The sequence below is a fragment of the Athene noctua genome, chromosome 13, assembly GCF_965140245.1.
Source record: "Athene noctua chromosome 13, bAthNoc1.hap1.1, whole genome shotgun sequence".
Lineage (NCBI taxonomy): Eukaryota > Metazoa > Chordata > Aves > Strigiformes > Strigidae > Athene > Athene noctua.
Window position 1 is genome coordinate 22,332,821 of NC_134049.1, and position 16,049 is coordinate 22,348,869.

Below are 16,049 nucleotides of genomic sequence, written 5' to 3' on the forward strand. Positions count from 1 at the left end.
ACTTAAAACTGCAGCAAAGATACAGGATCATGTATAATTCAAGGACTACAAAGCTATCATTTAAGCAGTGTTTTATAACACTGAGGAAGAAAGGAGTGTTGCACATCTAAACTTGACTTCAAAGTTTTCTGATTTCCAGCTGCTTATGTGTGTGTCACAACCATCTATTTTTTTATTCAATAACCAACCAACGTTTCCACAAGGCTCAACCAACTGGTCAAAAAGTACCACGTAACATCAAAATGGTAAACAGAACTTTTTTTTTTTTTTCTTTTTTTTTTTTAATTTTATGGTTCTCATTCTCTAAATCCAGGTTGAAAGGCAGGATTTCACAGTATTTTCATACCAGTCTGTGAAATGTCTGATACCAACTCTCTTTCGGAGGCCTAAGAAAAGAAACGCTTCCAAAAAGCAAAGGAGCAGTAAAGTTGAGAAAACTGTATGTGCTAATAAAAAACTTTCTGAGCCTACTTTTAACCCTGATCCAGAATGACACTTAAGCAAACAAAGATCTCATTGAAGTCAGTGAAACCACCTGCTTGCATATAAGCACCAGCTTAAGTACTTTGCTGTGTAAACTTTCTATGGACTACATTAACTCAAGCCTGGAGGGTTGCTGTGCAAGAACTGGAAACAGCAGTTTCTGCAGATTGTCCTGTGATTTCCTAATTTATTCACCGCAAATTATTAGATTCCTCTTACTCTTTGTTCTACACACGCTTTTGGCCCAAGAGGAATATTTTCTATATTTCTATAGTCTTGTATGTAGTGGAAGGAGATGCATTTTGTTTTCTCAAAAACAGTACAGGGAGAAGCAGGAAGCCATCTCCAGCAAATTATTTTCTAAAAACCCAGCAGGTAGAGAAGTTAAACCAGGAATGTGAAGGTGAAGAGGCACGAAGCAAGAATGGCTGGTAAGATCCCACCTTTAATCCTGCCTCACTTAAAATATCTTCAGTATAGTAAGGAGAATAAGGAAGTAGTAGAAAACCAACATTTGTGAGGCAAAGAAAATTTTACTAATTGCCTCAATCATCATGAGACTGGGCAAGATTTCTAATCCACAGAATTAATAAAGAGTGGCAATTCACTGTAAGTAGTAGTGCATTTTATATTCTCTTCAAATTACCTTCTTTATTTTGAGTCTAAAGCTCCAGTCAGTAAATAGACAGATCATTTTCTCTTAAGTAATAAATCTATTAATCAAGTTAATTTGCAATTAATTCACCATTGCTCAAAATGATTGTGAGCTTCAACTTCTTCAAACTTATCACAATTTGACACTGTAATTCTGAGCAGCAGACCCCATCAGGAAGAAAACAGGTAGATTGAACTAAATAATTGGAGGAACAGGTCCAACTCACGAATGCCTCACATTGATGAATTTTCTACTTACAGGGATTACTAAGAGAGAATGAACATTTAACCAACACCTACCACACAGTTCTCTCTAGAATCAGACTACATTTACAGCATTTTAAAGCATGAAGAGACTGCTCACTCTCAATAGCACACTGGAGGATGTTTCTGTGCCTGCTGTGGATGGTATTTATAGCAGTGTCAGTGTTCCTGAAGAGGTGTTACAGTCTATGCTTGCTCTCAGCTTCTAAGCAGTCTGCTAAAAGCAGGTAGCAACTGTTTGCAGTCAATCAAAAACATGCACAAGCACTACCCAGAAGAATACATATGCAGCAATGAAGCAAATAAAAATGCGCTTTCTCTAATCAGGGTGCAGGAGGGAAGGGAACACACCCCCTCAGACTCCACAGCCTGTAAGATTTGGAGCATTAAAGACTTTCTAAGCAAAGCTAGCAGGTGGAAGAGTCATGAAAGAGCACACCCCATTTTACACGTCGAGATCTTTACCTGTTTATACCTTCCTTGGTATAGAAGATTGAATAGGTGAGGTTGTCTCCTTGAGGGTCTGATACAGGCGTCCGCCACGTCAGTCTGATGAAGCGAGTGGAGACAAGGGTGGCCACGACATCCCGCGGGGCTGAAGGCAATGGTCCTGTTGTAGCTGGTGCTAGATGGTCATTAGTGGCACTGGTCAGTGAAGTGGGAGGTAATGTTGGGATGGCAACATCTTGTCATGTGCAAACATTGGGGAATATGAAGGGCAAACATCACCACGGTTTAAAAAAAGAAAACAGAAAAAAAACACAAAAGAAATAAACAAAACCACGATGGGAAACAAAAGAAAATGAACACACACAAAAAAGGCCATTAAACTGAAGGCTGACATGCAGGCAAAGGTACTACTGAAAACTAATGGGAAATATTAAGGGACACATCACTGTCGTGCAAGCAGACCAAATCTCCATTGTAATGGAAGTGGCAAGGGAAAGGGAAGGGTGAAAACTGAGGATAAAATATGACCTCCTAAGAGGACATACCAGCAGTAAACAATATTTTCATTTCTTTGTGAACCAGATGTAATACCAAACGTTTACCAATAAAAAACCCCAACTTGTATAATTTAATCAAGAATACACCCAGACCAAATTTTCTACTTTACTTCCTTAACATGCAGAATTAACTTCTACTATTCTCAATCATAAAAAAATAAAAAGATAGATGAATACACAAAATTCATTTAGGAAGTGCAAACTCATCCATGTTGTGCAATTAAACACTGAAGTCAATTCACATGGTAACCGCTTTCTGAACTGGTTGGTTTCTACTACTGCCAATGGTAAGATGTGGTGACACACTTGGTATGGCAGTGGAAATACAGACTTCTTCCTAACTTTCACTAAGGTCACTGTTTTCTTTCCATGGATGCTTTTCCTCCCTCTCATAACATATATTACATCACTGCACAATGATACCAACAAGCATAAACAACTCTTGCTTCATATTAGACGAAGACTTTACAAAATTTTTTGTGGTAAGTCATGTACGTCTTCCTGTATTACTACTTTAAAGCTAGGATAAATCTCTGGGATTATTGTATTAAAAGGTTGGCAAGTTAACAGCACAAGCTGTAACGTACAAATAGCTGTTCTCAAATCCTATTAAAGCAATCCATCCAGTAAATCTAACAGTAATATTCTGAGCAGCTGGACCCCAATTACCACAGAGTATTACAGGAAGCACAATTAGTAACAAAACCCTAAAGCTCAGGATACTCTGAATTTTTCTGGATTCTTAACTATTTACCATGCTTAAGTCACCCGATGACATTTTCCACATGGGAATCCATGCTGCAAAACACATTTATTCACTTGTTAATTATGGAAACTAACTAAAATAGCTCAGATTTTCCCCAGAAAGAAGTTCAGGACTAGTACAGCTTCTGTTGAGAGCTGCAGCATCTCCACCCAACCAGAATATGTGGACTTGGATCTCAATAGACAAGGAGAAAACTGCACACAAAAAGCCTAAACCAGAAAATCTTATCTGAACAACCAAACCTTCAGGCAGACACACTGAGAACATCTCAGCTGCACTGGTACATCTATCATCAACAACGACCTGATTCTAAATTCTAAAAAAACCTTGTCAACCAAAGCATCATCTCACACACAGGTCTCAAATTGGCAGAACTCTCATTTTGCCACTTCTATTTCTTAGGCAACTATTGACAAGGGTGGGAGACCAAACCATTTGCTTTTATCAGAACTGCACAATAATAAAATTACGTGGGTAGAACTAAGAGACACTTCATGGTTTCACATGAAACACTACTGTACACAACACCACAAAGACAAGGGTGTACTTCTTGGGACCAACAACCACCACAATGACACTGGCATTGGCTTCCCTCCCTCCCCACGTGCCGCTGTGCCTGTTACCACCCCATCGCAGCTTCCACCTTTCTTGAAGCTCTCATTCATGTTTTATCTCCTTTCTCAGATACTGCCCATCTTGTCAACTGGGAAAGCTTCACTCCCCCAACAAGTACTGGTGTAAATACAATCACCATTTCAATTACATGTTTCTTCTCGATTTCATGCTAAATCAAAACCTTTTAGTTCAATACCTGTATCTTTACAGGACTCTGTAAGACTCTGAGAGCCTGGAACATACATATTTTGGTATTGAAGATACAGATCACAGAAAGCCATGTACTCAGAAATATCTTCTTAATTATCCTTCCAACACTGTAATAGCTACAGATCACAATTAAGTGTTCTTCAGCACCCCCCTCCCGATCAATAGACTAGACCATTAATTTCACATTCATTGCAAAATCTAAACTATTTTTATGTTCCCATAATTAGATTTCTTACAGAAATGCACCATGTTTTAGCTCTTCTTCCGGACTCAGACAGGGCCTCTATGCCCCCAAGGATAACTCAGTGATTGCAGACTACTCGGTACAGCATTATTTCATTACACAGCTTCACCTCTTGCTCGATGGTACAGTACAATATGCCAAGGAGGAACAGCAGCATCTTGGAGCACAAAAGGTTCCAGCTAAAGTTATCAGCACTTACAGTTACCGCTATAACCTTAGTCCAACCTACAACACCACCATTTCTCAAAGCAGTGAACATCCAAGTGTGTTGTGAACAACTTGACCTAGCAGGAGAGATGCTCTCTCTACATTTGCTATTCACAAATAAGGAAATTTTGTTCAGAGGCTTGATAGTTGTACATTCTTAGCTGAAATGACCCTCATATGGCAGAATTTACGATTCTGAGGAAACTGAGGAAGACATTTGGCATAATCAAGACACTGAACTACAGGAGAAGAAACTTGAGCATGGTCACAGGACACATGCAATCCCACAGACAGCTGCCCTTACGGGGAGTTGGGAGCAGGAGAGCTTGCTGATCTTCAGGGACAAACTGCTCACAACCCCAGAACAATCCATTTTCCTACATGCAAGAAAACAAATGGGCATGGCAAGAAGGCAGCTTGGCCCAACAGGGAACTCCTGGCCCGGCTTAAGTGCAGAAAGTGTAAAGGAAGCAAGACTAGAGACTAAAATGTGTAAACAAAAGAAACAGAGAAACACCATCCAGTCATGCAGAGGTGGAACCAGGAATTCCAGGTCTGGATTGAACACATAGGTGGTGGGGTGTGTGGGGAGCTGGCTGGCCCGGCAGGCTCCCAGCATCATGGTCAGTGGGGTGAAGACTAACCTGTAGCCCAGGTAATGAGTGGTGTTACCCAGGGCTTGACACTGGGACAGAGAGGGTTTCGTATCTTCACCAGTGACCTGGATGACAGGACAGAGAGCATCCGTAGAGGGTTTGCAGGTTATATTGGAATGGGAGGAGCAGCAGATACGCTGGTAGAGAGAGGGACTCGACAGGCTGGAGAAAGGGGGCTGGTGGGAACCTCTAGATTTCAACACTGACAAATGAGGAGCCCTGCAGCGGGGTCAGGAGATCCTCCCACCTACTACCATCTCTCTTCTCCTAAATGACAATTAGGAGTGCCAATTCAGTGTCACATTTATGGCCCTGGATACATCAGTCAGACTTCTCCCACGTTTAAATTTGAACCCATGTTAATAGTGTTCTTGGACTGGAAACTTACTCACTGCACCTATCTTTACTCCTTCCACATCATGTTGCCACTGTGGAACAAGGTACGGTGCTCTGCCAAAACCTCCTCGGTGCCTGCAGTTTTCAGCATCTTTCCCGGAGTGCCTGCTTGACTGACTCCCATTTTATTTCAGATTTCACTTTACACTTCAATTGAATATTTTTCTCTTGCAGAGATCTATAATTTCCTACCCTTGTATTAGCTAATTACATTAATAATATTATTTAAAAACATGAAACAGTTTGAGGAATAATCTGTAGGGATGCTGTTATAAAAACAAGATTGTGTTTTACAGCTGCAGCAGCCAAATGCTTTCTGAAGTAGCATCTTCTGAACCATTCTGGTAAACTTTTCGACTGATTGCTTCACACAGTTATTTAAACTGCTTAACATACGAAGCGCCTCCATTTTTTAAAAGTTAAAAACTTCATATCCAGTATAACAGGCAGTTGCTACATCAACACAGAAATTCCATATAACCACCATTTCAGTTGTTCATTTTAACTCCAGGAAGATTGCAGGAGATTAATTTCTACTGTATGAACTTAGAAAGAACAAAACTCCAAAGAACAGTATGAAACTGCCATTCTCCAGTACACAGTTGTCTTTTTAAAGGTGGCATACCTATTCAAACTAGAAATGCCAGCCATGTATTTTCCACTACTTTACATTAACACTTTGGTTTCTTACATGTCTTGGTAATATTGTCAGGTGATCAGCTTCAAATTACATGCTCTTGACACAAAGGATGCATTTTGCCTATCTTTAAAAATCATTCTATTAAATTAAAATACAAATTTAATTAAAAGACAAATATTTTATAAATAATTAAATTGAAACAAAATGCTGCAATTTCTCTAAGGAAAATTATTTCTGATAAATTTTTAAAATTCATCTGCTTAATCTAAAACACATCTCACATACTTATGTATTTGTCTTCCTATATAATGTAAAAGATCCATCTTTTACTTAAGTGATCTGCACACAGTGCCTGAAGAACCTGCAGGCCTCAAGATGAAGAGTCTGGGAGAGCTGCCAAGATTTCCTAGATTAACAGAAACCCAGTTTTATCCTTGTGCAAGACTCAAACCCAGAAATATTTCTTCTGACAGCATTATAGGTAGATCGGTCGAACACAACAAAAAACTAGTGGCGTCTGAAAAATAAACTGTGAACAAAATAAAAGCACAAAGGACTTGTAAATTGTACAAGTAAGGTAAGCAATGAATAGGCAAGAAAACTCACCCACTGAAAGGTGCAATTAAATACCAGCTTGGTAGCAATTTGGTACTGTTGATAGCTGTGGAACGCATTTAGAAGACTAGGTTATTTCCTTTCCTTCTTTTCCCCCCACCCTTACTCAGAATGCCTTGAGTGCCATTACAAACTGATTTGTACACAGCCATGTGAGCAGAATGCTCAGTAGTGCCGAGCTGTGTTAATGAGTAATTACACTAAAATTAGTTTTAATGCCAATAAGGGAGCAGCTTTATTACTTCAAGCTTTTAAGCATGGTCTAACAAGTAACATGCAAAACAAGTCTCTTCTTTCTAACATACATTTAATCACTTTTTTAAAAGTAACTGTGCTCTGGAATATTCTTTGCAGGCCTATTCCTATGCAGTTTCACATTAACCTAAGTTAAAAAATATAAAAAAGCAAATTCAGCAAGTGACATGCTAAGAACATTGAAAAAGAATGATGCTGTTGCATGCCAAACATATATACAACAGATTTATCTTTTCAACCACTGCTGATATATCAGCTTTTCTGAGATTATGTTTTTCTAAGGGATCAAGAATGTCTTTGCTCAATGTGGCATCACACAAAGGCTGTACAGTTTTGTATAGAATGTTGTCTTGAATAGTATTTGACAGAAATCCAGCAAAACAGACGACATAAAACAAATCACTCCCTAAACAGTGGTTCCACTGCAGTCAGAGGCTGAGAAGGGGAGACCTAAGTTAAACAAATGTTGCTGAGAAGACAAACTAAAACTATCGCAATACAATTTCAATTCTGGATCAATAGACAAGGAAAGTCGGTCGATTTATTTGTCTGCAATCTAACGAAGTTAAAAGCTAATGAAAATAAGTTAGAAACAAAGCAAAATATTTCAAGCAGTCCTTTTTCTGCTTCGCACAGTAATTTTTCTAATGCTTATGTAGTAACCTGGGCAACAGAACGATGTCTAAACTACTAAATAAATACAGATAATGTTCCACTACTGAAACCCAGACATTGCAGGACATCGAGCAGTTCACCAACAGCAGGACAGAAAAAGGAGAGAGTAGGATTTTCTTAACCTTCCGCTAGAAATTATTTCTATGCACAGTAAATATACGGGATTCCAACAGGTAGCATTGTGCATATGTGCTGCCACACCAAGACTTCCAGCTAAGACAACCCTAGCACAAATCCCACTGATGCAGCATAAGAGAAGATTCCTCCTCTGTCTCTCTACAGATCCATGTTTTGCAAACCATATGGTTCCCAGCTCGTTTTGTTGTGCAGAATGAAGATGTGGGGACATGCATCTGGATTGCTAACTGCTTGTCCCTTCTGTTGAGCTGCTTTTTCTGAGGGTTTCTTCCGAGCAGGCATCACCTATTGCAGCTATTTTATCAAAGTGTTCTGGGGAGCACACAAATACCCATAAGGAGCTGGACTCAAACAAACAAATAACCAGCAGTAACTTCTAGAACTCAAATCATTCATCAGCAAAAGCACAGTATTTTAATTTTACCAACATTAGGCTGGTTAAGTCTTAATAGGCAAAAGCTACGAGCATCTATCAGTTTGCTACACTAATGTGGTATCCAGCTTTTAATCATGTACAAAGAATGACCCCCGCTGCTATTAGCGTAATTCACAGCAGCACAATAACAAACAATTTGAATGCATGTCTGTGGTGCTATTCTATTATCATCATTTCAGGATGCTGATGTGATCTTTTAAAAACAACTCTGCCAAACATGCCACACCTGAAAACTAGTAATTGAAATGCTCTACTTGTTAGCTAATTATTAGAAATATTTTCCACATTGTCCAGTCCCTCCGGTTTAGATTTCCTCCTTCCTCTCTTTTTCTTCCTGTGGCACATTACTGGCATATTCATGGCTTCCTCCTGCTTTGGGCAATAACATTCCGATTATACCACTGGATATACTACACAAAGGAAAGGTGGAATAGGAACGTTATCTGCTTCAGCTTTGTTGCTGTTATCTGAATGACCTGGGACAAGTCCAATTCCCTTGGCTACCTCATATGTATAATGAGTATGTCACTGTTACAACCTACCTCATGAAGGTAATATTGAAATTTATGAAATTAAGACACATAAAGACTTAAAGAACTAGTTAGTGGCCATTTTCTTGGCCATATTTAACTGCTCACAAAGCCAGTTACAGTGCCTGCCAAATGAGAGCGACAGGGATTTCTGACCCATGTTTGAGGCCACATCTACATCGGAAGGCAGTAGGAGAGGCACCAGAGAGTGAACCAGCTGCTTTGAGAAGCCAGCACCCACACTGTATGGACTCTGTAGGTTTCACTTTGGATTAACTCTCACCCTGAACACCCAACAGGGACCAGAGTGCATCTTCCAGTTCCATTTCATTCCAAAGACATTGGGATCCAAGATTACTCTGAGATGTAATTCAGTGGGTAAGGAGCTGGCATGGATGGGAAATTTCATGAGTGCTCTCCTTATGGAAATGAAAACTTTCAGGTAGATACACCCTCAGAGGACACAGGTAATGCAGCAAGTGGAGAACATGACAGACCTGGCCAACAGTAATCAGTTATGGGGACAACTGAGGAATCTGTGGCATCAGAAAGTAGTTAATATATACTATTCCAGAAGAAAATAAAGTCCTCTTTATAAGGACCTCAGAGTGGATTTTATAGCTTTTAAATGTAAATAAATCTTTGATTTCATCAACAAAGACCTACTACAACTAAAAATAGCCAATTACTCTTTTGCCAAAAATCCTGTTGGAAAAAACATGGACATTCAGATCTCTAAACACCTTTAATAATTTAACTGTATAAGAAAAAAATACCCCAGGGGTACCTATATATTTAATTTTGACTTAGGGTATTCAGATAAAACTGTTTACTTGATAAATAATATTTTTCACGCAAATTGCTGTTTAACTGATTCCAGAAAGGTAATCAAGACTTTCAAACATTTTTCTTTTACCTAATTCACTGTTTTCCTAAATTTAAGCATTAGTATATAGCACTCCTTCTGCTTTGGAACAGGAGGATTCAACTTTGATCGGGATTAAGAAGCTGTGATACTTCAAAGGGTCATAGTCAAAACCCACTGATTTTCTTCTGTACACTTTTCCTCATAGCATTCAAAAAATACAGCAGTAACTGGTTGCAACATAGTAAGTATGAAATAATAAAATGAGTAAATCAATGTTATGCAACTATCTTTTAAAATTTTGCTTTCTCTCCTATTTTTCCCCCCCTGTGTTTTTACTCATATCAAATTGTCATCGTTCTTCAAATGCTTAATTCATAAACTTATGACAGAAGGGACATCACCTTGTAATTTCTAGTACTTCCCTGCATGACACCATAATCAAAGAAAAAGATGTTAACTGGCCCTAATAAGTTCTTTTAGGACAAGTGGCCACAATGCTGAAGTTGGTACTTCATCTTACTACATCAGTTATTATAACTGAATTACTTCCTTCCTTTGGAAAAATTAATTAAAAGAAATCTATCAGACTCCTTCTCCTAGAAGGTGCTTTCATGCAAAATTGAAAAAGTGAACGAACACACATGGAGAGAAGAGTGTATTAAACTAATTTCTGCTCTATATAATGAACATACATTTCCTGAATCTCCTGGATTTCGTAACAACAACCATCAGCACCTCCATCTACCAGGTGTAAGACACAGATCTATGTCTGCTTGATGTGACTGTAAAAAGACATCAAAATTTAGTATTTCAGAGACGATTTGAAATTATATCAATAGTTGTGTATACAAAGTTGTGCTTAGTGAGATAATTTAAACTGCAGAACTTTGTGTGTGATTTCACTATATGAAGAAATTTGTCAGAAAAGGAAAATACATGAGAACAGTCAGACTAACACCTACAAGAAAGCACAACTGTGGCCAGCTGGACATAAAGTCTACTAACCCTGAAATTACTTCTAGAATTAAAACTGCATGAACCATTTAGAAATGCGAAGCACATCTGCTGAGGAACTGACCCCATAAAGACTGTCTCATGCCTGCACGACTGTGTAACAGTGGTGTATTAGAGATCAGGGACAACGGGCTCAGAAATTAAAACACACAGTTTTTATGGTTTATATTACAATGTATTATACATTAGTTGCTGTGATTAACCAAAAACTCATTAGTAGTAATGCTTACCATTGCATGTGAAAGATGTGTGGTACCAAAGTGAACAGAAAGATAGTAGAATCTTTGAAAAAGGTATTTTTCCAGGTTGTTTTTTTTTTTTTAACAACATGTTCACATGGCAACAGCATCTTAGTGTCTCTTCGTTTCACCACTCTACCTGGCCAAAGAAATCTCCAAGTTGCACGCAATTTTCAAGCCTGGTTATTTTTTCAATGCACCTATACACTGGTCTTACTAAGGCCAATGCTTTTAAGTTCTGTAGTATTTTAACTACTTTTAGTAGTACTTTTAGTTAATATGCAATCAGTGACTGATGGGAAAACGAGGTGATGTTGTCTGGCAGTTTACATCTGCTGAATGGGAGAGATTCCCCTCTCACGGTGTAGAACTGTCTGTACTTATATATATACATACTTACATATATACATACATACATACATAAAGCCCTGTATTGGCTAGACCAGACCCACAAGCCATTTTGCCTCGTTAGTCCAGAAAAAAAAGAACATACAGCTTTCTGCGCAGGCTACATGAGAGCTGAAGATGTTGAAAGGGCATGACAGACACCAGAACCGGTTCAAAGGAGGTGGCAGAAATACAGACTTTCCCTTTGGGATGTAAAGAGCCATTAGATGGTCTCAGCTGCACATGAAACTGTTGCCTGAAACAAAGAAGAGTTTAAAGTGAGCTGCCCAAGGGGACACTGACAACATCAACGGCTGCGGTGCACTCAGACGACCAAGCTGGCCCGAGGAGCACCCAGGCCCCACCAGTGCCTCTCCCACTCCTCCCCCAGGAGGTGGGTATTTACCTGAACCTGTGGGGAAGCCATTTCAAGGAGTTAAACCAGGACATAATTACCCTCTTCTTTTCAGTACTATAAAACATCTTGCTGTTTTATCATCCCAAATCGACTAACTACGTTATCACACAGGAATTTCCCTAGATCATCTCAAAGAAGGAAGAGGACTGAGAACAAGAACCCGACACAGCTCTCGGTCAACTCTGTCTCTAGCAGACTTAAGAAGACATGCAATCCCCCATCCTGAGGAACAGACCCTCCCCCAAGCAAAAGCAACCCTCATTTTCTTCATAAAATGAAATGGAGATGCTTGCTTACTTATTTCTCTATGCTGACATTTTTTGCCTAAAGCAGGCAGGCAAAATGCCTTTTTTTTTTAATTGCCTTAGCTTAATTTACATTACCACTGGGAATGAGAACTGTTATTTACTCTTCACTCAATACATACGACTAGCAAAAAGCCACCAAAAATACATAACAAGCAAATTCCTAAATAATACCGACTGATTGTGATTTTTAAGCATTCATTTGGTTCTATATTGTAATGTAAAATGGACACTGATGGGCACTGAATAAATTGTGACTATATAAATATACTGATAAACACATTCTGACCACGAGCCTGTTTTTTAAAGGAAGTCATAAAATCCATTCTGATAAAAAACACTCCTCCCATTTCAATTTCACAATGAAATGCTTTGGTGTAGAGGAAACAATTTGATTTTTTCCTGTCTCATAAAACAAGCATTAAAAAGGTGTGACAGACCTCATTGACGCATTACACGCAGCGGTGAGTCCGTAGAGGAAAGCAGCCGCTCCTACAGACCTAAGCAGGAGCCCCACGGTTTAGATCAGATACCAGTGTTTCAGGGGAGGAGGTAAAGAAAAAAACACACTGCATGCATTTTGATCATGAGACTCACACCATAAAAAAAGGAGGAAAAGTGCCAAACATATCTCTACCTATCCCTAAGGAGTTTAAAGCTAACTACTTTTAAACAGATTTTGTTATTGGAAAGAAATTCAAACCGTAACTGTGTATTGCAAAATGATGGACATAATCTTAAAATTCAGTAGTGAATATTTCACTTTTAAAAAATATTTTTAAACCACTCCTTGAGAAAAGAGTCAGAAACCCTAAACAGAATACACATATAGAATTCACAGCAGTAAAAATGCACATAAATGCACCAAAAGAACCTTGTACAGGTTAACCTCTTAATGTAAATATTCATAAACTGAACTCTTACGCAGAATAAAAATCTCTCAAGAACAGTAGAGCCTGCAACAATATGTTGTAAGTTGACTTTAATAATAACAGGAAAGCAATAACTTTATTTCAAAAGCAGATGTGCTACGTTTGAGCAAAGCTCTTCATGAAATAGTTACTAATAAAAATACTGTCTATTTTTGGAAAGTGTTAGTTTTTACAGGATGTGGAGCCACTTGCGTATTTGAAGAGCCAGGCAAGATTGCCCCCTCAGCCTAAAGTTTCACTGGGACTCTGCCAATAGCTCATTTTATCACCTTGAGCAAATCACTTCCCCATGCCTTTATTTCCAATCTCACCCTTGTGTTTTTTGCAGTGTTGTTCAGTTTTCACCCACTGTCTGCATACCTAAGGTAACAGAGCCACAGATGCTGTCAATTCTGTAAACACTACAAATAATTAACAAAACCAGTTTCAACCAGCCAGGTTTAGGATTAAATCACTGCTTTGATATCAGAGCAGTACCAATACACCCGTACCAGGATCAAACCACACTACTTGACTATTTAAGGATGTATTTTCAAAGAAACACCACAGGGTAATTGCTCCCTTTCTCTCTTTTCTCAGTAACAGCCTGAACTGAAATAAATTAACCCATCCTTGCGCTGCAGTTAATCCACCAGGTACAATTCCTGCTACTGTCCAATGCTGTTTCTTGTAGATAATTTTGATAACCCTTGATTTTAAACCAAAATACTTTATTTAAATGACCTCAAGGCTCCTCAAATTTCTCACTGGATTAAATGTGCATCTTCTCATTTAGGGTATCTGCAGGTGATGTGCACCAATCCAGAGGTGGCTGCAGTACACACAGGATTTATCTGAATGTTAGCCTACATGGTCTTCTCTGAGAAATAATTTGAAAGTGAAAGATAATTTCCCTCTGTTTGGAATCTGTTGACACGTCAAACAACTCTGCAGCAACAACTCTGGCAAGCTGAAGCTGCAACAGATGAGACTGAACAAGCTGTTTGTGTGTCAAAATTGTACTCATTTCTGCTAATATCTTTATCAAATATCTACTCATTTAGCTACTTGTTTCTTATACATCTCTAGTGCACTATTATTTTTCCTTCATTTAGATTGATACATACAATTTATTTTTTAAAGGGAGAGAAGATAGCAAGTAAATCCCACCTTTCCTCTTTTAGGCTATAACCATGTCTAGAGCAACACTATTAGATGTAGTATTGGGTTTTTATATTCATTTCCAGTGGACTTCTCTGTTAAAGACCATATGTATCTGCTGTGTGCTGAGTCCTGACAGGCTACCTCAGACCCACTGTTTTTACAGAAACTAGATGAGACATCAGGTGTATGGGAATTCACAGAAAGGACAAAAAAGCCCATCTTATGAACTCTTTAAGATATTTTTACTTTCTGTTTTCAGTCAGGTAATGTTCTTTTGCATCTTCACATTTCTAATTCTAAAAGCAATAGTAAACCTCATCAGCATTTAAAAAATGTAAGTTCTTTGACTAGCACAGAGGCTTGGGAATTCGGTATTAAGATCACAGCACACAAGGATGTGAAGTTAGCCCCCAAATGGAGTCTATAACAACAGATGTAGCATTTTAAATGCGGATCACTCAGGTCATTGACCACTGTTAAAAACTCCCAACCAATGAGACTGAAGAGCAGTTATATGTAAAATGGTGCTGAAGAAGAGAATGAGAGAGGACACTGACTCTAGTGCCAAGGTGAAATGTCCTTTGCTAAGACACCATAGCCCCCATTAGATCTGACCCGGACTCAGAAAAGCAGACCCAGATACAACTTTCCTATTTTTCCTTATTTTCCTTTAGCACCTTCGGTAATAATGTGTCAAAAGGAAAACCATGCAGAATCCATTTGTCTTTTAAAGACTTTGGCTCTACAATTATTCATTTCTTTTTTGGGGGGAAGAGAAGTGATAGGAGAGGGGAAACAATCATGAAAATAAGAAAATACCACACCAGGATATTTCTAATGCAGTGAGAACAGTGATAATTTGCAGTTAGTTTCAATACTGAAACTAGACAAATGTGAATGCACATTATTAAAAATGAGTATTAATTAGTTAAATTGATTTGATTTCCTTATGGTATAAAAGCCATAAGCCTGCTTAGGTTATCTTGTCAAGACAAAATACCTGACATCAGAGGTAAGAGAGTCTTCTCCCAGATTCAGATACTCAATTGTACGAATCCTATTACATATGCAACCAAACTGTAAACCAATCCTTCTTCTTTTTCTCCAAATGGCATTCAGCTGTCTCTGATATTACTGTATAATTTAGCAACTTTGAAATATAAGCAACCAATTAAGACCATATCCACACGTTTGTTCCCCCCTCTGGTGCGAGACTGACAAAATATGATATTTTCCTTTACAACATGAGGCTAGGATCAATTACAAATTAAGGCCACTTCTGTCAATCTTCACAACCGTGTTTATGAATAATAAAAGCAGAGGAAATGCCTTTGGTAGTCATGACAGATATCAAGCTAAAGCTAATCCTGCCATTACACTCTTCATCTAAATAAGAAACCAACAAAATCCACTAAAACACCCACTGTGACACAATGAATGCATTCTATACTTACAGCTGATGTTCTTCACCTTGATTATTTTTATTTTTACCTGTAACTAGAAGCCATATATAGGCAGAGGAACAATCAACCATCACTCAACAACTGTAGCTGGTCACACTGAACGCACTCACATTTACTTAATACCGTTACAGAGCTGCACAGCTTTGGTTCCTTGCAATAACCACTGCTGACAATATATTATCTACTAAGGCAGTAGTCAAGTTGCCAGAAACAACAATTATATAAAATGTAACAGGATAAATGGAAAATTATATTGGTGGATTTGGTAAGTGATATTATGGTAAGCATATTTGCTTTCGTTAGACTTTCTGGTGGCAAAGAGACTTTCATTGGACTGAGAAACTCTATTGGGAGTTCAGGATAACCCAGAAGAGATGATGTGAAACAGTGACTCCAAGCCTTTGAACTTGTGTCACAATCATCATAGAGTGTATACAGATCCTACTCCATTTTTGCTTTGGTACAATAAATATAGAATAAATACAGGTG

General features: G+C 38.4%; 1 protein-coding gene across 9 annotated transcripts in view; it reads right to left on the reverse strand.

The window, feature by feature from the left end:
* NEO1 (neogenin 1) overlaps positions 1-16,049 on the reverse strand; it is a 209,984-nt gene that overhangs the window by 50,621 nt on the left and 143,314 nt on the right. For 6 of the 9 annotated variants that reach the window (XM_074917696.1, XM_074917695.1, XM_074917701.1 and 3 more), the window contains exon 8: positions 1,867-2,086. In XM_074917696.1, the coding sequence (XP_074773797.1) occupies positions 1,867-2,086 (220 nt within the window). The remainder of the gene's footprint in view (positions 1-1,866; positions 2,087-16,049) is intronic. The other 3 variants (XM_074917699.1, XM_074917702.1, XM_074917697.1) reach the window with 1 other exon arrangement.